The sequence below is a fragment of the Sorex araneus genome, chromosome 6 (genome assembly GCF_027595985.1).
Source record: "Sorex araneus isolate mSorAra2 chromosome 6, mSorAra2.pri, whole genome shotgun sequence".
In the NCBI taxonomy this organism is placed as follows: Eukaryota; Metazoa; Chordata; class Mammalia; order Eulipotyphla; family Soricidae; genus Sorex; species Sorex araneus.
Genome location: NC_073307.1, coordinates 81,113,166 through 81,136,283, shown reverse-complemented (window position 1 = coordinate 81,136,283; position 23,118 = coordinate 81,113,166). Strand labels below are relative to the sequence as shown.

General features: G+C 42.6%; 1 protein-coding gene across 9 annotated transcripts in view; it reads right to left on the bottom strand.

Annotated features, from left to right (window-relative positions):
- The window catches only part of ERC1 (ELKS/RAB6-interacting/CAST family member 1), a 518,184-nt gene that overhangs the window by 70,017 nt on the left and 425,049 nt on the right, over positions 1 to 23,118 (bottom strand). For 3 of the 9 annotated variants that reach the window (XM_055141305.1, XM_055141306.1, XM_055141307.1), the window contains one exon: positions 23,026 to 23,092. The exons of the other annotated variants lie outside the window; for them this stretch is intronic. In XM_055141305.1, the coding sequence (XP_054997280.1) occupies positions 23,066 to 23,092 (27 nt within the window). In that variant the 3' untranslated portion in view covers positions 23,026 to 23,065. The remainder of the gene's footprint in view (positions 1 to 23,025; positions 23,093 to 23,118) is intronic. 9 annotated transcript variants of the gene reach the window in all.

Here is a 23,118-nt window from a genome sequence, read left to right as displayed (position 1 = left end):
TCTGGCATTCAATGCTCCATGCCAACCCCTTCACCACTGTCCACATCCCTTTACCAACGTCCCCAGTTTCCTTCCTATACCCAAGCTTGTCTCCATGGCAGGCATCTCCCCGCCCCCTCCCCCCCAAACTTTCTTTTAAGCACTGTAATTTACAATGCTGTTACTGAAAGAGTTTCAAGTATAACATGTTACCACCTTCCAGCACTCCCCCTCTCCCAGAGATCACCTCCCTCCACCACTGTCATAATGTTTCCTCTCTGTCCTGCCCCTCAATTCCCCAGCCCCACCCCAGAGGCATGCTTCTTACTGAAGACCAGTTCTGGTGTTCACAAGAATCCATTTCCAACACACCAACACACACACACACACACACACACACACACACACACACACACACTCTAATATATTTGAGAGGGGGATCTTGAGAGGGGGATCTTGGCTGCTCTGACAGAGTTGTTCTTCCTGGATTTATGTCTGCCATAGTCAATCAGGAAATCATATTTAAAAAGCAAATTCTTTCTGAGAATTTTATACACCATGAACAAATCCCATGGATTAACGATTTCCAGACATCACCCCTTTCACCTTGGGAGTAATCCAGGCTTTGGGTAAAAAAAAAAAGGTTCAGGAAAAACAAAAATTAAAAAGACTATTTTCTCTACCATTTTTTATTTTTCATTTGAGCATAAAACCTCCAGTATACCTCTTTTTTTTTTCTTTTTGGTCACACCCGGAGATGCACAGGGGTTACTCCTGGCTCTGCACTCAGGAATTACTCTTGGCGGTGCTCAGGGAACCCTATGGGATGCTGGGAATCGCACCCGGGTTGGCCAACTGCAAGGCAAATGTCCTACCCGCTGTGCTATTTCTCCAGCCCCTCCAGTATACCTCTTCTCCCTAACACTCCTAAGTTTAAAATGCTTAGTCCAACACAAACCCCAATAAAAACCCCTACTCAACAGCACTAATCAACGATGCCTAAGAAAAGCTTAATTGTTTGAGGATTAAAAAGTGATCAAGACAAAAGGGTCAGTATGGAAGTATCAAAACCCCTAAAATTTGTGACTGATCACAGATAAACCAGGAGTCAGGGGAATTCAAGAGTAAATGACTTGGGGCACAGCAAACCCCATAATCTCCCATGAGAGAATCTTTTTGGGTGCAAACATTTCCCAGTCTTTGGAAGAAGGCCCAAGAAGGGTCTGAGTCAGCTCTTGTGCAAGGCTCGGTAAGTGCTGACTAAAGATCATTTATTTCTGGGGTCCAGTGACAGAGTGGAACCTTCCCACTGGAATGTGAGGCACAACATGGCTGAAAGAGCAAACCCTAGAGTCCTGAGAGGAAAGCAAGGGTACAGGCAAGTGACAAAAATAGGATGAGGCAGGCAGGGACAGAGCTCCAAGGAACAGAAATGCAGGCACGTTGAGACTGAAGAATGTGAAGCCTTCACTAGGGAAGAGCAGGTTTCTAGCAGTAAAGGGACATGGGAAGACCAGGGGAGGAATAAGCTAAGTTTGTACAGAAGCTTCAACTTGTCATGCTATCAGATACGAGCTCCAGCCATAGCTTCCATACACCTGGGAATTCTGGAGCAATTCTAGTTGAGGTTAAGACACGGATAAAGATCCTGTTTTTGTTATAATCAGGGATGGACTATATAAAATTTTCAGAAAATAAGAAACTATAATGAAATAAACAGTAGACTAGAAACTCCTAATCTAAAGAGCAATCAAAGAAGACAAGGAACAAGAGGATGGAGAAATGTGTTTTGACTGGGTCGATCTATTAGTGCTTTCATTTCTTTGGTCTCTTTTGGTGTCACAGACTTTAACAAAAATTAGTCGAAGTAGTTCTCTATGCTTTAAGCAATCTGCCCAAATGCAACAAGGAGATTCTTTATACTCAGTTACTTGCGGGTTTTGATAGCTATAATCTCACAAGAGATGCTGACAAGATCACATACACTGTCCTAATTTGTCTCCTAATAAACCATTCACTCATCTTCCTCTGCTGTACCATTTCAGAGAATACTGCAGAAAGCATCCTAAGGGTGACACATGTGTTTCAAACTATCCTATCAGTTCGGTGTTAGATATTCTACTTTCTGAAGTTTTTCAGCTCTCCCTGATTTTATTAACACAGTCACCTAATTAATCAGACATTTCTGTGTACAAAAAAACTCTGGTTTACATGTTATTTAAGACACAAATGTGCCTGTTCTCTCTGTCTCACACACATGCACGCACACACGCACACATAGAGTGATTTGATTGGCTCTTGAAATCTCATAGCCTACTAGTTCTTCGAGCAATTATAGCTTGTGCCTTCTAGGAAAAAAAAGCAATCGTTTGACCTGCTCCTTACATGACTTGCTCACATAATAGTCACTCCCCTTATGAAACTTTCTGTTAGTTAGGAATGAAATGAACGTAGGTGGTTGGTCCTTATCTTACCAAATAATTTTTCATACTTGAGCAATTCTCTGGCAAAGCTACTGTGGCATCTCACACCTTAAGAATACCTTTAGTGCCAGGAAGGCAATGTGGCTGACTGTCGCAGTGGTAACCATCAAACACTGGAGTTAGAACCAAGCAACCCTCTTGGCAAGTTAATTACTGAGCACCCAGTGCCAAGAGACTTTTAAAAGCAAAGACACTTCCCTCAGAGGCAGATTTCTAACCATTTAGCACTGTAGCACTGTTGCTCATTGATTTGCTCGAGCGGGCACCAGTAACATCTCCATTGTGAGACTTGTTGTGACTGTTTTTGGCATATCAAATACACCATGGGTAGCTTGTCAGGCTCTGCCATGTGGGCGGGATACTCTCGACTGCTTGCCGGGCTCTCTGAGAGGGACCGAGGAATCGAACCTGGGTTGGCTGCATGCAAGGCGAATGCCCTACCCGCTGTGCTATCGCTCCAGCCCTTCTAACCACTGACGTGTATGAAATCTTTGCAGGTGACTGATCTCTGGGAAGCAGTTTCATCTTACAGAGCACCACAGAGACAGCACGAAGGTTCAGGTGCTTGCCTAACACGCTAATGCAGCAAACTCCATTGCATATGGCCCCCCAAAGTAGACGCTCCGTGCAGGCCCAGGTGTGGACCCTCAGCACCACTATGTTTCCTGAGGCCTCTCCCCCAAAGGAAACATCTGGGCCAGAAAGAGTTTGAGGGTAACCCTACTTGTACATGGCCAACCCCAAGTTGACCCCCTGCACCACATACCACCCCTTGCACCACATACCACCCCTGAGCACTACTAGGACGGATCCTGAGCACAGAGCCAGGAGCATCCCTTAGCACTGCCAGATATGGCCCCAAATAAACAATAAAGAGTACAGTCTCTGGAGACAGAATGCTTCACTCTTGGGCCTGGGTCATTATGGGAACAAGTTATTTGGAGGAGAGTAGATCAGACCGGCTATTTCCAGCACCAACCCCACCAGCAGCGGCTTCCTCCCCCCACCAGGGTTCCCAGACTCCCCTACTCCTGGCTCTCACCTTCCCCAACTGCCCCCCCTCTTTTTTTGCTTTTTGGGTCACACCCAGCGATGCTCAGGGGTCACTCCTGGCTTTGCACTCAGGAATTGCTCCCGGCAGTGCTTGGGGGACCATATGGGATGCCGGGGATCGAACCTGGGTTGGCCGCATGCAAGGCAAACGCCCTACCTGCTGTGCTATCGCTCCGGCCCCCCCAATTGCCCCCTTAACTGGCACATTTTACATGCTGGTCATTGCAGGCTGGAGCTCTTGTTTCCAGTGTGGCTAACTCTGAGGTCTGGATGCTAGGGTCAGGCCCCCTGCAAAGGCCGAGTCAACGCACCCCTGGCCCCGCTGCTTCCCTCCTAGCTCTTCCTCACCCCTCCATTTCTTCCATAGGAAGGTTCTTTTATAATCATCAACGTTATTTCCAAGAATCAGTCTCAAGATATGTAAAATACAAATAATAATGCTATCTTCTGGAAGCAAGGCTTTTAATGGTGAACGTAAGACTGGAGCGATAGCACAGCAGGTACAGCATTTGCCTTGCATGGAGCGACCTGGGCTCGATTCCTCTGTTCCTCTCGGAGAGCCCGGCAAGCTACCGAGAGTATCCCGCCCGCCCGGCAGAGCTCGGCAAGTTCCCCGTGGTGTATTCAATATGCCAAAAACAGTAACAACAAGTCTTACAATGGAGACGTTACTGGTGCCTGCTTGAGCAAATTGATGAACGGGATGACAGTGCTACAGTGCAACATACGTATATATAAATGTTGATTTTTAATGATATACACCTGAAATCTATGTTATAAACTAGTATTAATTAAATAGGGATGGAGTGATAGAACAGTGGGTAGGGCGCTTGCCTTGCATGCTGCTGACCCAGGTTCGATTCCTCTGCCCCTCTCGGAGAGCCTGGCAAGCTACGGAGAGTATCTAGCCTGCATGGCAGAGCCTGGCAAGCTACCTGTGGCGTATTTGATATGTCAAAAACAGTAAAAACAAGTGTCACAATGGAGACGTTACTGGTGCCCGCTCGAGCAAATCGATGAGCAATGGGATTAATTAAATAAAATTTAAAAAAATTAAATCATTACAAGGACTGAGAACATGTAAAATACAAGTTGTTCTTAAAAACTCTAGTTAACATTCTCACCCTGAGGTTATACCTGAATGCTCTCTTTTGGATCTAGCCTCCTCAATGACAACAGACAGATAGTGACTCAAAGTGCTAAAGAACAAGAACTGGAGAAGCAATACAGTAGATCGAAGTATGTTGAGAGATTACAGTCCAAGGACAGACCCAGAATTGCTGCCTGTTTTAGAAAATCCCTCCATTGAGATTATGAACTGGTTGAAAGGGTTTTTTTTAAAGAAAAATTGGTAATATGTAGGAATTACATTAAAGTCAAACTTCAGTATCCATAAAGATATATTAGGTCCTAGGCTCACAGTGGAAGAGAGGATCAGTAAGGAAAGCTGAGTGGTTCCCTCCTCTGTTTATTCTTGAGAGAACTGCCACAAGACCATTACGGCAACTAGACACTCACACAGAGGAAGTGAAGGTTCTTATTACCAGCCAGCAGAATTCTGGTTGAGCAATTCTGATTGCAAGTGCTCCATCTCTGGAAAGGCTTCTAGTTAGGTGCAGTCCCAACGAACATTTTGACCATAAGTCCATGAAGTATTTATCACTCAAATAAGTCATTCCTGAAATCCCGACCCATAGAAATCCTGAGATAATGAAAGTTCACTGTTGTCTTGACTGCCAAGTTTCCGGGTGATGTGCTCTGTAGTGAGATCACTACACACACGCTAAGCACCATGCGCTGTGGACTGCTAGGAGTAAACCAAAGTACTATGCTGTTATGTCGCTGCAAATATCCCTATCTAAAATTACGGCTGCTTGGGAAATGCCCATGGCTCCTTCAAGAGAAAGATCACCTCCTGGACTTTCTAAGGCCTGGAGTTTCCTATTATAGCTTGCGTCATTTTTTGCTACTTGAAGAAAATCTGTTGCTTCATATTTGTTCTATGGTGTTGGAACTTGTATTTTTATCCACACATTATCTAACGTAGTGAATGTACCTGGTTCATGGTAGACTCCCATTAAACATTTTTAAGTTAATTTTCTCATTTAAATCCATTTAAAATCAAACAAGAAAAACTTTAACTCACACTTGTGGAATTAGTCTATGTGAACTTGAAAAACCAGATGTCAGTGATAAAGGATTGTAGAGAATGCTTTTTAAAGTTTGTAAAAACATAAAGTCAGGGATAAACATCCTGATTCAATTTCTAGGAGATATAACAATATGAATAAGAGATTTTAAATAGTGATTCACAAACAAAATTACAGGAATTTAAACATTGTAATTTTTTTATTTGATACTCTATGTTAAAAGCAAAATGTGAATAATTTATTTTATATTTATATGTAAAGGAATCCAGACAGTCTAGAAAATTCTTTTTTTAAGGTTTGCCAAATCCCTTCACAGGCAAAAAAGTCAATGATTCTAGTCTTGAAATTGAGGACAAAAGAGTGGTATATGTTCACATTTGACTCTCTTTCAATGGAAAGAAATGAAATCTTGCTAACAAGTGGTTTGCCTTAAAATCTGAATTTTCACCAAAAAGAACCAGGCATCTGTTTCGAATATTTTAAAGACTAAGCCTCTATTTGTGCTCTGCTTTGATCTCCTAGGATAATAGGAAGACAGTGATACAGTCCAGCTACACCTCAATCAAGTGTGCTCATTTAATTTATCCCAGAACCGCTGACTTCCAGATCCAGCTGGAAACTTTAGCCTCGTCATCCCGGGATCAGGAAGGAGGAGTAAGACACATCAAGGGAGGCTAGTTCTTTTGTTTTGGTTGATGGTGCATTTTTATGTCCAAGAAAATATTCCTTTAAACCAAAACAGATAGTAGCCCTGAAGACAGAGAGAATGTATAGAAAACAACCAATTAGCAAGGAGCAGAGGACGGGTTAATAAAGCAAAAATTGTCACACTTTCTGTAACAGGACTTGTTTAAAACTTCCTAAGGGCAGTAGAGGAAAGGGCCAGGAGGATCGCTCTGAGGTTTGGAAGCCTGCCTCATGTGCTGGGGGAAAAGGCAGTTGGGATGGAGAAGGGACCACTAAGTCAATGATGGATGGAGGGGTTGCTAGGAAATGGGAGATGTGTGCTGAAAGTAGACTAAGGACCAAACATGATGGCCTCTCAGTATCTGTACTGCAAACCATGATGCCCCAAAGTAGAGAGAGAGTAAGAAGGAAGGTACCTGTCACAGAGGCAGAGGTGGGATGGGGTAGGGGTGTCGGGAGGGATACTGGGGACACTGGTGGTGGAAAATGCTCTCTGGTGAATGGATGGGTGTTTGATCACTGTATGACTTAAAGTCAATCAGGAGAGCTTTGTAACTGTATCTCACAATGATTCAATTAAAAAAAAAGGGGTGTCAACTTATATCCCCCAAAATGTAACTCTACAGAATGATATACTAAAAGAGGTTCTCTGCTATTGAGGGTGTGGGTAATTAAACATGTTATCTGATCTCAAAGGTGCTCTTAATTGCACAGGAACCATGATCAGCATGGAAAAGTGTAACACATGAATAATGTCAGGTTATAATATAACCTATTATCTAGGGAACTGTGGGTAAGGGAAAAGATTAACAAAAACTTTACTACTACAGCATAAATCTAAAATTACATGTGATTTTCACTCAAAGTTTTTATTCAATAAATATTTACTGAGCACTGATTTAGAGGTTCCTCGTTTTCAGATGACTATACAAAACAACTAAGATGCGAAGAATTTTCTTTTTCATAAGCTGCAAGGACACGTGTTTCCCAGAAGAATGTCTAAATTACAAAGAAAGTCACAAACAGGAAGAAGATAGCAGTTATTAGTCAAATGTTCACATTCATTAAGACAGGTGCCTGTGGATTTGAGAACATTTATTTCAGGGATATGTAAAACAATGACATTTTCAGCTTAAGAAATAAATCAAGTGAATCATGGAATAATGCAATCTTAAATTATTCACCAGAAACTAAAAAAATGTAGGATGTACCTGTGGACATGTGAAATGATGCCTAAAAATATGTTAAGAGAAAGATTTCTCCATCAACTTATAATTTCTTCATGTGGTGGAAGAGGGCTCTGTCTCCATTGAGTTCCTATAATCACCACACCTGTCAGAATTATTTGGGACCGAAGGGCCAGAGAGTTAATTCAATGGTTGAGTACATGCTCTGCCTGCAGGCGGCCATGAACGGATCCCTGGCACCACTTGATGCCCCAAGCACTAAGTTGGAAGAAGCCTCTTGAGCACCACTGGGTGCTGCCATAAACAAAAACAAAATGAAGCAAGGAAGCAAACAAAAAGTCCAGGAACAAAGTGATGGTATAGGAGACAGGGCACTTGCCTTGCAAGTAGCCAATCCAGATTCTATCCCCAGCACCCCAAAGACACTCCATCTCACCCCAGTCTTCCAGAAGCCAGCAGAAGTGAGTTCTGAGTATCACTGGGTCATAGCACTGTCACAGCACTGTCGTCCCGTTGTTCACTGATTTGCTGGAGCGGGCAGCAGTAACGTCTCCATTGTGAAAATTGTTGTTACTGTTTTTGGCATATCAAATACGCCACGGGTAGCTTGCCAGGCTCTGCCGTGTGGGTAGGATACTCTCAGTAGCTTGCAGGGTTCTCTGAGAGGGATGGAGGAATTGAACCGGGTCGGCCACGTGCAAGGCAAACACCCTACCCGCTGTGCCATCACTCCAGTTGGGTATCACTGGGTATGGCCCAAAAATATACAAGCAACCCCCCGCCCCAAGAAAACAAACAAAAATCCTCCAAAAAGCCGAAGGGGAAGAAAATGTCTGGGAACTAAAGGAAATAGTGATGGTCTCTGATTCTTTCTGCTGCTTGAAGTTCACCCACAGGTTAGAAAACTCTTAAGTTATCTGTCACTAAGGAGTGCCTATTAAAGGCACGAGGGAGGAATTAACATCTGTGGCAAACATGGCATGCAACTTAGTTTTTGGAGGAGATCATATTTTGGCCCAAAATATCTATATTCTAGTATCAGTGAAACTACTAACAATTCAGTTAGGGATTCAGAGAAGATAATTTGCTTTTAAAGCAGGAAAGATTTATTACCAGAATTTTTTGTTTCTTGTACAGCTAATGGCATGGTACTCTACTGGGAGAGGAGAAATTCCACAGTAAGCAGCAGCGCTAGTGGATTTATAAATACTCAAGGGCCGTATCATGATGACTCCAACCATGGTCACTTTCACTGAACACAGCCCGAGTGCCAGGCTAAGGTCTAAGTGCACTGAATACATTATTATTGTAACCCTTACAATAATTTGGTGTAGGTTTCATGATTGCCATTTAACAAAGGAGAAAACTAATGCTTAGAAAAGAGATCAGAAAAGTGGGAAATTACAGTTGCTGACCTGGATTCAAATATAATACAAAAACAAAGCACATTCTTTTCAATTAAATTACAAGGCTATAAAAAAAAACCCATTTTATAGTGAACAGTAAGAAAAAAACCCACAATTTTTAGTTTTATAAATGGGACATAATGTAATTATTTTTTAAAAAAGGACAGATTTGGGGCTGGAGCGGTAGCACAGCGGGTAGGGTGTTTGCCTTGCACACGGCTGACTCGGGTTCGATACCCAGCATCCCATATGGTCCCCCGAGCACCATCAGGAGTAATTCCTTAGTTCATGAGCCAGGAGTAACCCTGAGCATTGTTGGGTGTGACCCAAAAAGAAAAAAAAAAGGGAAGATTTATCAATATGTTAATATGGATATATCATGCCAAGACAATGCCACTTAAGAAACCAAAAGGAAGGAAAGAAAAGTGGGACTGAGGGAGGAAAATGAAAAAGATAAAGTTGAAGACAAAATGGGCTTAGTCACAAACCATTCTAAATTATGAAGGGAAAAGCAATGATAAATTGAGGGCAAGAGAGTCAGCTCAGGCCTTGCATATGAGTCCCCAATGCAATTCTGGGATTCATGGACCCCTGAGCGTTGGCAGCAGTGCCCCGAGGCACCATACAAGGAGCAGACTCCTGAGCACCACTGGCTGTGGTCCCTCCAAATATGAAAGAATGAGAAATTGAATTTAAAAGTACAAAGGTAGGGGCTGGAGCAATAGCACAGCGGTTAGGGCATTTGCCTTGCACATGGCTGTCCTGGGTTTGATTCCCAGCATCCCATATGGTCCCCTGAGCATCGCCAGGAGTAATTCCTGAGTGCAAAGCCAGGAGTAACCCCTGAGCATTGCCAGGTTTGACCCAAAAACCAAAAAAAAAAAAAAAAAGTACAAAGGTAGAACATGAGAAAAACATTGGGACAAAGGAATCAGACATGATTATTAATAGGAAATCAACTCATCGGTTACTAGGATGCTGCTTCAGCTTTAAAATCTTAACAGTATGCATTTCCATACTTTTACTACAGAACTGTGTTTTAGATCATAACCTATAAAACACATAGGTATTGCTTAAATTTTAAAAGCTGTAGTAAAGATCCTAGCATTCTGGGAATTCCTGCTAGTTATCAGAAATTATGTGCTTTAGAGAATGTTGATTATTCAGAGTCTAATCCTAAAAGTATAGAAATTTGGGGTTAAAAACGCAGAAATGACTATACCCCCATTCCACCATAACCTTTCCAATTTTCCTGTAAAGAATATTTCTCCTTTGAGAGAGAGAGAAAGAAGCAAAGTGCCTGCCACTGAGGCAACTGAGTCAGGGGTGGTGAGAGTGGTGGGAGGGAGACTGGTGACATTGGTGGTGGAAAATGTTCACTGGTGAAGGGATGGGTGTTGGAATATTGTATGACTGAAACCCAATCATTAACAACCTTGCAACTATGTATCTCACAGTGATCCAATTAAAAAAAAAAGGAAAAACAACAAAAAAGAATAGTCTTCTAAAAACTACAATCCCTGTGTCCTGTATAAAGACTTCAAATAACGTGCCAACAAAAGCTAGGGAACCGTATGTTGGTTACGTACAGATTAGCAAGTAACCTATTAGTTTCATAGAAAATTGTGGCTTTACAATTTATTTTCATATTGACAACACTGCTTTATGAAAAACAAAGCAGTTATCACATCCACTTTAAAGATGAGCATATCGAAGCTTCAAGGGTTAATAAGTTACTTGCAGTCTGTGACTTTCATTCAGTGTCTTTTCTATTGCATCCAACTTATATCTATATTTTCCTCAGAAGGTTCATGTTAAACAGAAAAACAGGCTATTTTCTAGTATGTGTGAGGCCCTGTGTTCAATCTCTGGCCCCGTGTGCCTTGAACCCTGAGCACCGGGGAGACTGGGTCCCAAGTACTGCGCCAGGGGCTGAGCACTGAACCCATGAGGGTTGCTCAGCAGGGCATACACATATGTTGGGTTATCAAACAAGAGAGAGATTAACAGCCAATTGAACAGAAAGAAAAGAAAGAAAATTCTTAGGTCTGAAAGACTGAAATCAAAGCTTCCCAAGGTCCCAAGCCACTCTGACCTTCTGCCTGGTAACGAGTCACTTACTGATGACCTGTGGAGTGTGGAGATGACCGGCACTCGAGACATCCTGTCCCAGCAGGGGGATGCGTGAAGAAAATCACAGTCTTGATTTCTTTTTAAAAGTTACACCCTGCTTTAGTTCGCTGCCTTCCGAGGAGAAGAATCAGGAGAGAATTCAGTGGGTTTCCCTTTGGCTTCACAGGCCTCCTGTATTTTTCTGCCTCAGATAGTCAGTGACTGTCTATGACAGCCCTGAGGAGCTTTGACGTGAGGAAAAGCCAGAGACACTGCACTTCAGGCGCCGAGAGGGAACACAATGGCTATTTTCAAAAAGGGACGGGGCTGGAGGAATAGGCCAGGGGGTAGGACGCTCGCCTTGCCAGGCGGACCCAGGTTTGATCCCTGGCCCCTATGGTTCCCTGAGTACCACCATGAGTAATTCCTGAGTGCAGAGCCAGGGGCACCCCCTGAGCATCACCACTGTGGCCCCAAAACAAAATGAAACCAAACAAAAACAAAAAGCGAAACAACTAGCACGAGTGAGGACCTGGATTCACTGGAGCTGTGGCACTGATCTCCTCAGAAAGGTCAAGTAAGGTTTGGAACTATGGCCTGTGTAGGCTTCTTCAGTAAGTGCCACATTGGTGACATTGGTGGTGGGAAATGTTCACTGGTGAAGGGATGGGTGTTGGAACATTGTATGACTTAAACTCAATTATGAACAACTTTGTAACTGTGTATCTCACAGTGATCCAATTAAAAAAAAAGGAACTGGGGAAAAAATAGTATTCTAAATACTACAATCCCTGTGTCCGGTACGAAAACTTCAAATAACATGCAAAAGCTCGGGGGGTGTTATCTGGAGCTAAGGCGGCCTCAGGAAATCTGCTGGCTTTCCTTAAAGGACACAGATTATTTTCAGTTAAGAGCACTAAAGGCTCTAAAGACTTGGGCAGAAGCTCCTGTTCTTCCGTCAATTCTTCGCCCCTTTCCTCACCGAGGAAGCATCTCTGCACCCGCCGTGCTGTGACGGGGACAGTGGAACTCGGGAGTTGCCATCCAGGAGCAGGTTACTGCTGAGTCTGTCCTTCCCATGTGAGAAAGAAATGTCTCCGCTCTCGGAGTAAAGATGAAGTCAGCCCCCACTCCTGACCAACTGTCCCTTTCCTAGACACTCCAGGAGCCTTAACACAAGAGACAGAGTCCGGGTTCACCCCACTTTACCTCAGGCCTTACAATCACGCTAACTTCCTGTATTTCTATTACTAAGCCGACAGTTCCTTTGCTGACACTGTATTCTGATTATTCCTCTGCTAATAAGAACTCTACAGGGGCAGATGATGTCCCCTGTTCCCTGTGTGTACTACCGGGTGACACAAAATGATGCTGTCACTATGGACAACAGTCTGAGGGCTGGGGGGAGGGGAAACAAAGGGCCAAATATCCTGTCTTTTTACAGGCACTTATACAAAGGAAATAAAATCTTGAAAAATCTTGAAAAAAAAAAACACCTGTACCATGTGTGCTGCTGTGTTATTTATAATACCCAAGACATGAAATTAATGAAAAAATCCAGCAGGAAACAAATGCAGAAAGAAATGTGGTACATAAACACAATAGAGTATTATTCAGATATAATAAAGGAGAATACCTGGGACATCTTATCTTGATAGGGTTACTGTATTGCATGCACACTGCCTTATGTGTAAGATATGTACGTATTTCTGAACTTTAATCACTGATATGCCTGAGGTGATGTGTATACATGTCTTACTTTGAAATTCATAAACAGTGAGATTCACTGACATATAAATAAATGATAAAGTATTTTGAAAACCTGAGTTGAACTATTTAAATATTTGATCAAGTCTATCAAATTTCCTACATTATGGAAAATTTTCACAAAAGAACACTGAGAATAAAAATTCATTTATTTGAAGTCAGTAATTTAAAAGTCATGTTCTCTATTCAGTGCTTCTTTAAGTGACTCCTGAGCACAGAACCAGGAGTAACACCTAAGCACTCCCAGATGTGGCTTAAAAACAAAAAACAAAATAACACAAACAAGTGAAAAACATCAAAAAAGAAAATGATGTGACAGGTTTATTGCTTTTTTGGGGGGTGGGTGGGTATAAGAGGGAGGAACAAAAGGCCATGCTCAGGGACCATTCCTGGCTCTGCGCACAGGGGCCACTCCTGACAGTGCTCGGGGAACCACATGTGGTGGCTGGGAACAAAATGAGGTGAGACGCACTCAAGGCAAATCATTTACTCCCAGCGCTCTCTCTTGGCCCCAGGAAGCGACAGGTTTAACGGAACCAGCCTTGAAGTCCTTCTATACTGTGCGTTACTGACATGTGAAACAAGAAAAGTCAGATCTGAATCAAAGGATATATCTTGGATTTATAAGTTAATTCTCTCCATTCCCTACTCCCTGTCAGCGTGTGATGAATGGAGGTTGAGGTGCTCACTGAGAGTTACACTCATAGTTGAGAGAAGGGGACCAGAGATCTTGCTGTGCCCAGTTTTAGTTACAGAGCTCACTAGGGCTGGACTCCTTTTGTGGTGCTCACTCACACCTGGCTGCAGGCTGCCAGGCCCGAACAGCAGAGTTCCTATGATCCATCTCTGTGCAGGTGGAGCACCCAGGGACTTGAGCCTGTGACTGGTGAGGCAGTCACTTTAAGGCTCCATGCTATCTCCTCCAAGACCTAGAATTTTTATTTCTTAGGAAAATGCATTTTTGATATCCTGACCATAAGATGTACTATCATAAAGATTAAGGTAAACACCTAGAAAAGTAAATGACATTAGATGGGGTCACCAATGAACTTATGAAAAGAATGGATTATATAAATTCTCAATTGCCTCTTTTAGGAATAGAGGGACCATGTCCTAACTCATGCTATGAGGTCAGCATTAGCCTAAGGCCAAAACCAATGATGTTACAAGAAAGTCATGGCTAATCCGTCACCCAAACACAGATGCAACTGAATCTGCAACAAAATATTAGCAGACTGAATTATACAATGTATAAAAAGAATCATATATTAGGACCAACTGGGGTTGATCCCAGTATGCAAGGCTGGTTTGACATTTCAAAAACAATGAAATAATCTACTGCACCAATAAGCTAAAGAACAAAAATCAATGGATCATATTAATAGGTACAGAAAAAGCATTTGATAAAACCAAATACCAATTCATCATAAGACAGTCTCAAGGCTGGAGCACAGGTTTTGCGCAGATAGGCTCTGGGTTGGATCCTGATCACCACACAATCCCCTGAGTACTGCTGGGAGTAAATCCAAACACTTGAGTCCTGAGTAACCCCCGAGCTCTGCCAGGTATATCAACCCCAACATTAGGTGGGGATGGGCATGGGGACAGAGCATTGGTACAGCAGCTAGGGTACTTGCCTTGCACAGCTGACCCGTGTTCAATTCTCAGCATCCCATACGGTCCCCTGAGCACTTCCAGGAGTAATTCCTGAGTGCAGTGCCACAGTAACTCCTGACCATAAACAGTGTGGCCCAAAAATGAAACAAAAAAAAGTGTGTGGGGGGAGTGTTTGAGAGCAAAGGTCTTAATTCACTAAAGATGACACATAGGGCCAGAGAGATAGGACAGCAAGTGAGGTGCTTGCTTTGCACATGGTTGACTAGGGTTTGATACCTGGTAGCACAAACGGACATCTGAGCACAGAGCCAAGAGTAAGCCCTGTGCACCACTGGATGTGATCCTCCCCTGCCCCAAAACGGTGACACAGAGATGACTTCCAGTGTTCTCAGGGAGTAACAATGAGATGGCAATAATCACCACTCATTGGGGTGGCAGAAACCCAGCAAAGGGCGCAACGCCAAACACTGCCATGAATAATATGGACTTTGACTTGTTCCGAGCCACTCTGGAAGGCAATCTGGAAGTTCCTTGCTCATAAATCTAAGCCTACCTTTACCATACAATCTGACAGTCATAATCCCTGGTTCTTATCTTAAGTGACTTAAAAAGTATGCCCATACAAAACCATGAACAGAGACATTTGCAATTCAAACACTTGGAAGCAAGCAAGATGCCACTCAGTAAGAGAACGAAGAGAAAAAACAATGGAATGTTCAGTGCTATTAAGGAATGAGTTACTGAGCTCTGACAAAACATATATATGTCTCAATGAAATCAGAGCATGCCATTCCAAAATATGTCACTTTGGCATAGATGTTTTCAGCTGGAGGCACTTGGCTTTCTGCCTTCCATTCTGGTAGAGAAGTAGGGAATTAATTTTCCTTTCTAAGGTAATATAAATGCCTCACTATAAAGGTATCTCCTCTAGGACAAAAAACAAAACAGAACAAAAGCGCCAAACACAACCTCCCCATGACTTTTGAGGCAACTTTTATTACTTTATCTGCACAAAATTCACTAAGTAATTCTTACATAACCGTTCTTCTTCCAAATCACCTCCCATCACACATCCAATTCCTGGAAGCTCTCCATGCCCTCATATCAACCTTTCACACCCCTGGACTAACAGCTGCTGAAAAGTGTTAGTCTAACCCCTTTGCTACATTCTCTCCCTCTGTTAAGAAAGGATGTTAAGGCCCAAACTCTGTCTCACTTAATGACTTCAAAAAACAAACTGCTCTGCATTTGGATATAATTAGACTGGTTTTCTCTTGTTACTCTGTCTTTTGTGTCACTAATCACAGGGTATAGGAGCCTTCCCTCCAAGAACACTATTATGGCATCCATTCTAGTTGTGTGGCTGTTGTAAAAAAGTTCTTACTGTCAGCCTTTATATTTTGAATTGGATATTTTAATTCTTTTCCCTCCTACAAGAATTTTGAATACAGCGGTACGATAACCTATTAACAGAATGCTTTCAGCAATGTTTTCTTACTGGAGGGATGACACATTTAGATCCCAACACAGCCTCTTTTATCCACACCCTATGTGAATTTAGATACCTGTGCTCATTTCTCTGCAGTTCAACTTCCTGAGGAGCAAAATAATGAGAATAGTGCATATCTTCAAGGACCAACATGCTGGATTGAATATGTGTTTATGAGCTTAAACTAAGTGGTATAAATACGCAGTTCTTTGGATGGTAAAGATTAGGATCGCCTTCTTGAATCTTCATTCCCCTTGCTAAAAGCAGCTTTGTTGTTAAAATCTCTTTGGATTTGACAGAGGTTGAAACCAGAGTAAACAATGAAGTTGCACTGAAGGTACGGATTTATTACGGGTACAAGCAAATGATGAGAAATGGGTAGCTTGAAAAAGAAGACTTAATGGAAGGGACTTGCTGAAGACAGAATGCAGAGAAAGCTTGGCACTATAAAAGGCAAGTTGGGGCCAAAGCGATAGTACAGCAGGTAGGGCATTTGCCTTGCATGTGGCCGACCCGGGTTCAATCCCTGGCATCCCCTATGGCCCCCAAGCACTGCCAGAAGTGATTCCTGAGTGCAGAGCCAGGAGGAACACCTGAGCATCTCTGGTTGTGAAGCAAAAAGAAAAAAAAGGCCAGTTTTGAGACAGTCAGAGAGAACACAGGTTAGGCAGACTAGGAACGGAGAGAGTAGGGGCCGAAGGGATGGCACAGCAGACTCGAGTGCATCTTTGCATGACGAAGACCTGGGTTTGATCCCCTGCACTGCCTGGTGTCCCTGAGTAGTACTAGGAATGGCCTTTGAGCACCAAACCAGGGGTGCTTTCCACTGAAAAACCACAACAAACAACCACCATCCCCACCCAAAGAAAAAAAAACAATGAATGGAGGGAGTAGAACCTGATGGAAAATAATAGAAATCAGAAAAAAATGATTTCAAGTTTATACTTTGGGAGAAGAAAGGTGGGCGAAGCAGAGGAGGCAGAAGGGTTGTATGCTATGGGTGAGGAAGGAACTAAAGACATTTCCGAAGCGAGTACACACGAGATGCTGTAAGTTTCAATGACAGAAAACAATCCTGCATCCAAAGCTGAACACTGACAATGCTCTTCTCATACTCCTACTTCAGTGAATGAGGGCCAAGATGGAAGAAAAGATGTGGGACGAGGAGGAAGAGAATAAAGGAGAGAAGAGAGAAGGGTTTTAAGCTATAGTGGTTAATGTGAGTTTTCAGTAAGAAAACATTCCTTCTAGAAAGCACGGGACCTAGAACCACCTGCTAGCTGTGTGATTTAGTGAACTAAATACTATGAGTTCTACTATTTTCTTTCAATAAATCTGGTTTTAGGGAAGCTATAAAAACTATTGAAGAGACATAAAAATATCTGTCCTGTGGTATCTAAAAAGTATCCCTTTACTTCCCATTTATCTTGTATTCCAAGAGTGTTTCCAAGCACTTGGGAAAATACAAGATCAAATTCTGGCCTCCTATGCCAGAAACAAGGCCTGGGATTGGTCCAAATTATTTAAACAGTTCTTCCAATAAACAGAACCATATTGACAAAATATTCCCATTCACTGCCCCCATTAGATTCTGGAAGATGATTTACCATGTCTCTTGTACAAATATAAGCTCTGGAGATTTGAGAGCTCTGCATTATCTTGCTAATGCAATGAAAAAATTTTTCTATTTTGTAGAAAACTGGATTGTGGACAACCTGATTAGGTAAAGGAAATTCAAGGGGGAGGGGCACAGGGATAAACTCGTTTTTAAACCATGCACATTTACAGCGTATGACTGGGGGTGTTACAGGACGCTAACAGACACACCTCCCATTTTTTAGAGCCTAGTCGGTAGGATGTTCTCACACCAAGGTCAGCAGCTAAGCTTCCCGGCAGGTACAGCCTTTACCTGAAGGGACTGGTGACAATTATGTAAACTACATCCAGAGGGTGAAGTTCAGAAAGCATACAGCACGCAGGTTTCTTACTGTTTCCTGTGTCCGCTTGATGACTCCGAATGAAAGCTTACAAGGAGTTGAGAGAAAAGGTTTCCGAATTATACTCAATTCCCCTTTACGTAACATAAAATCATTGGAACCAGACTGATTTTATGACTGTTTCAAACTCTCCTCTTTCTCTCAGTTCTCTGTTTTAGACACATTGCCATCTCCCTGTTGGGGCTAGTAATGTTTGTTGCTATTGAAGCAAACAGCCAATCCTACGCTCTTGGATTCAATATGAATTTTGCTGTCCCTTCTCTGGATTTTATGAATCCAGAAATTAATTCAATACACATTTACACATTGCTGAGGCCTACTGGGTACTGGCAGTGTTCTTGGTTATAGATTCTCAAATTTAAACCCTCCCAAGAAGAAAACATTCTGTGCCCCCACCGGAAATCACCTTTTTTGAGAAACAGAAAACAAACCCTTCTCATGAGGCTACTACTCCTGTAAACTGCCCCCCTCCCTTGTTTTGTGGGACATGTCCAACACTGCTCGGTAGGTGCTCGGTGGACCATAAGCAGGGCTGAGGATTGAACAGGAGTCAGCCATATGCAAGGCAACGGCCTTAAATCCTATAGTAGCTCTGAGGCTACCGCTGATCCCTTGGATCATTCCAGCACAATCCCTGAGTCCCTGCCATGGTGGGTGTATCAGCCATTTTTTTGGGAAATGCTGTTCTAGATGATGGGAATGTGAAAGCCAACAAAATCCCTCTCCTCTTGTAGCCTGTGATACTCCCAAGGGAGGAAGAGAAAAGAAGAAAACTCAGAGGAAAGGAACAGAGAGTGGTGAGGACATTAGAAATTCTTTTTTTTTTTTTTTTTGAGAGGTGGAGGGGGTGCCGGAAGACAGCCAGGGATCAAACCCAAGCTCCTGAGTGCAAAGCCTGTGTTCTTGACCCCAACTTTGGAATTTCCACAGGGCCAGGGAGAGTGAGAAGGCACACTGTCTGTTGCTTAGAGGTTACCCTTACTTCATTCTGTGTTTTAGGAGGGTTGCCTGATAGCCAATGCTTTCAAAGAACATTTCAATGATTAGATTTCTTTTAGCAGGAAGTGCTTTATAAAATTCAAGATTCCTTCTCCCCCAAGGAAAAAGATTCTTAACATATCGAGGATGAACTTTTTTGGCAATGAAAAAGTAAAACAGGACCTTTAGAATGTCTTGGTTGTATTTATCTCTGCCTGGCTCTCTTTTGTGACCACAGAAATGCTTCAAGCATTTCTAACTGACCAACCTAAAGTCCTAACTGACCAATCTCTTTGTGGTCCTTGTCAATAAATGCAGGTTCTACAGAGATGAGGGCACAACAGTCAGGGTAACTAACATCTGTTGGCATCTTACTACTTGCTGCATATGAGGAAGGCAGGAGCAACAGGAAAGCATGGAATGCTGGTGATGGAAGGCACCGTTTGCTAAGAGGGTCCCCTGGATATACTAACTTCCTTGCTCCGAAACAACCCTATGAAGCAGGTATTACTGATAAGCTCAATTTTGGGTTTTCTTTCTGTTTTTTGTTCTACACCTGCTTCTGGGCATGGTGATCCTCAGGGGCTGCGCCCGGTGGCCCTTTGGAGACTATGCGGTGCTAGGGATCAAACCTGGAGCTGCTCAAGCAAGGCGGGCACTCCAGCCCACTGGGTCAGTTCCCTGCCCTCTAATAAAACTTAAAAAAAATTTTTTTTTAAAACTGGTTCAGCACTCCACAACTGAGCTCCCATTTGACCCAGCAATACCACTTCTGGGAATATATCCCAGAAATACAAAAAAGTATAGTAGAAATGACATCTGCACTTATATGTTCATTGCAGCACTGTTTACAATAGCCAGAATCTGGAAAAAACCCGAGTGCCCGAGAACAGATGACTGATTAAAGAAACTTTGGTACATCTACACAATGGAATACTATGCAGCTGTTAGAAAAGATGAAGTCATGAAATTTGCATATAGGTGGACCAACATGGAAAGTATCATGTTAAGTGAAATGAATCAGAGAGGGATAGACACAGAAAGATTGTACTCATTTATGGAATATAAAGTAACAGAATGGGAGACAAACACTCAAAAACAGTAGAGATAAGTACCAGGAGGATTACTCCACAGCTTAGAAGCTGGCCTTGCATGCTGGGGGAAAAGGCAGCTCAGATAGAGAAGGGACCACCAAGTAAAGGGTGCTAGGAGGGCCCATTCGGGATGGGATATGTGTGCTGAAAGTAGACTATAGACCGAACATGATGGCCACTTAATACCTCTACTGCAAACCACAACACCCAAAAGGAGAGAGAGAGAGCAAAAGGGAATGTCCTGCTACAGAGGCGGGGTGGGGTGGGGGTGGTTGGAAGGGGTGCTGGGACCATTGGTGGTGGAAAATGGGCACTGGTGGAGCGATAGGCACTCGGCCATTGTATAACCGAAATGTAAGCACGAAAATTTGTAAGTCTGCAACTGTACCTCATGGTGATTTACTAATAAAAAATTTTAAAAAATTAAAAGTTTGTGTATAATTCTAAAAAAACAAAAACAAACCAAAAAACCCCCAAAGCTGGTTCAGCAATTACATTCCTTTCAAGGCCACAGATCAGGTGAAGGAGTCTAGATCCAAGATGGCAGTCTGGCTACGGATTCACTCCTTTCACAAACTGACTATTTTAACAATCATCTCCATTCTGAAGACAGGGAAACTGAGGCACAAGGGGTAAAAAACCTTGCCCACAGCCACAAACTAATAAGAGGTGGTGCTAGGATTTGAACAGAGCATTCTGTTCCAAAGCCTAGAAGTTCGATCGTTATATTGCACGGGTTTCAATAAAATGGCCCAAACCTCTTTCAGGGCTGGTCTATCATCACTTCCCGTATGAGTACTGACGAAACCAAAGTAAGACTCGGATTTGGGTGGTACACAGATGCTTTCGAAAACATTTTATTCAAAGAACAGTGTTAAGTTAGATAAGGAAAACCCTCCGTTCAAAAAAATTTGAGATCTTGTGAAGAGAAATCTGTTTTGTGTAGAATTAAGCAAGAAAACCCATGAAGGAGACTGAGCAGCCAGTCAGGACTTCATGAAGTCTTACAGGATTGTTCAGGCACTGGACCCGGGCCTCACCCGGAAAAGGGAGTGCTCTATTCCTGAGTCACATTCCCACTCCACTCCTGGATTTCTTTTTAATTTTTGGATTCTGGGCCACACCCAGCAGTGCTCATGCATCGTCCTGGCTCAGTGCTCAGACATAATTCCTGGTGGTGCTTCGGGGACCATTGTGGTGCCAGGGGTCAAACCGGGGTTGGCTGGCAGCAATGTAAGCAAGAAAGTTGTCTCTCGCACTAGTTTTATTTTCTGCCCCCTCCCGCCATTTCTTTAGGAAAGTCACTCTTAAGGATGTTTATTGTATATTTCAGAAAATCTGAAGGACCTTATCACGGAGGCTCCAGCTAACACCAGCTAAGTGCAATGGCACGGTGCTACACCAACAGCAATTGGTATTTTTAAGGAGAAACTGGAAAAGACAACATCAGTCATTTTTGAACTCTTGCCAGCAGTTATTCGATGATGGGAAAAGAGAAAGGTGAAAAAAGGACTTAAAGACGTCAGGGACAGTGCTGTGCAATGGTTTGTTCAGCTTTTAGTCTCCTGGTAAAGCTATTATGGGACTTCATGTCCTAGAATACTACTCTGCTTCTCCTGACTTATTATTTAAAAACAGATGTGCAGTAAAAGACAATGCAGTTAATGTAGGTGGTGCTTCCCACTAAGGTAGCTAAGAAAACTCTATGTTTGGCCCAAATATACAATGTTTCATTGAGAAGGAGACTAGTAAACTATGATCAACTGCTGTCTGCCCCCCCCGCCCATCCCCCCCTTACTGATGACAAATAATTACCCTGGTTGTATAGATAGAGAATTTGCACGCAAATTTCCTAACTTTGGCCTCGTCTGGCATGCAATGTTTAACCCAAAGAGTTTTCGCAAACTGGTATTGTGTACTTCACCTTCTTTGACACTCCGGAGCAAGTCATTTGGAAAGCTTCCCATCTTCACAGTATATTCCCTTTTCCGCAACTTACCTCATCATCCTTCTTGGCAATGCTTGCTAGTGAGAGGTGTACACATGTCCTTAACATTTTAAGGAGCTTAATTCCACAGACACAAAACTTTTCAGGGAGGACTGACTCCACAGAGTGAGATCACTAATAAGCACGGACAGTGGATGCAGGAGCACAGGGCCACCAGTATGTGTGAACTTATTAATCATAATTATTATTTTTTTTCTAGGAAAAGGATTTCCTTAGTCAAACCTCCAGGGCATCAGATCAAAGAAGATACTGCTACAGCTGGACTGTATTTTCCAGCCAATTGGCCGGGGAGGAGAATCTAGACAGTGTCCTGGCAACTGTTTAGCATAGCAGCAATCCATTAAAGAGAGGAAAAAGAATTCTTTAGAATGACTTTTTAAAGAGTTTTCTTTTACTTTTACTTTTTTCCTTCTTCTTAAACTTCTGCTTCCTTTTAGGAACAGTTTGAGAGTCATGTTCAAATCCTCGGGGCTATCTTACATATAGATACACCATGAGAACGAAAGACTCTGAAAGTCATTGCATTCTTCTCTAGACAGAAACAAAAGGGGGTATTAATGAATTTTTTACAGAATTTTTGTTTGTTTAAAAGACCGTATCTTTCCAATTATTGTGAGAAATATATCCCAGGTCTGCTGGCAGAGTATGTGATCATTTCAATTTCCAGTTTGATACATGTCACTCCAAACTTTACCAGGACACTGTACAATCATGAGAGTTGTGGTGACTGAAAGGAACGCAGCAGGAGAAATTTAATTAGATGCCCTGGAAGTTCTCCCAAAAATGTGTAAAAGGAAATTATAAAAGTGACTTGTATCACACAGGACAAAGGCCACAAAATTCAAACCCCACTATGTCAGAAGCATAGCAATACACACAAGAATCGCGTGGAAATGAGAAAACAGAAAGCACACCAAAAGATTTTATGAATTACAGAGAAATAAGATGTGAGAATGATTGTGCGAAAAAAGATGTAAGCAAACAAACATTTCTATAGTTAAGGAAAGCTGTTTCTCACCGTTCTGAACAAAATGGCTGAACTAAGAGCATCTGATTGGCTATGCCCATATACCCTCCTCCTCATCCTACGGAGAGAGATGGCAATGCCCCA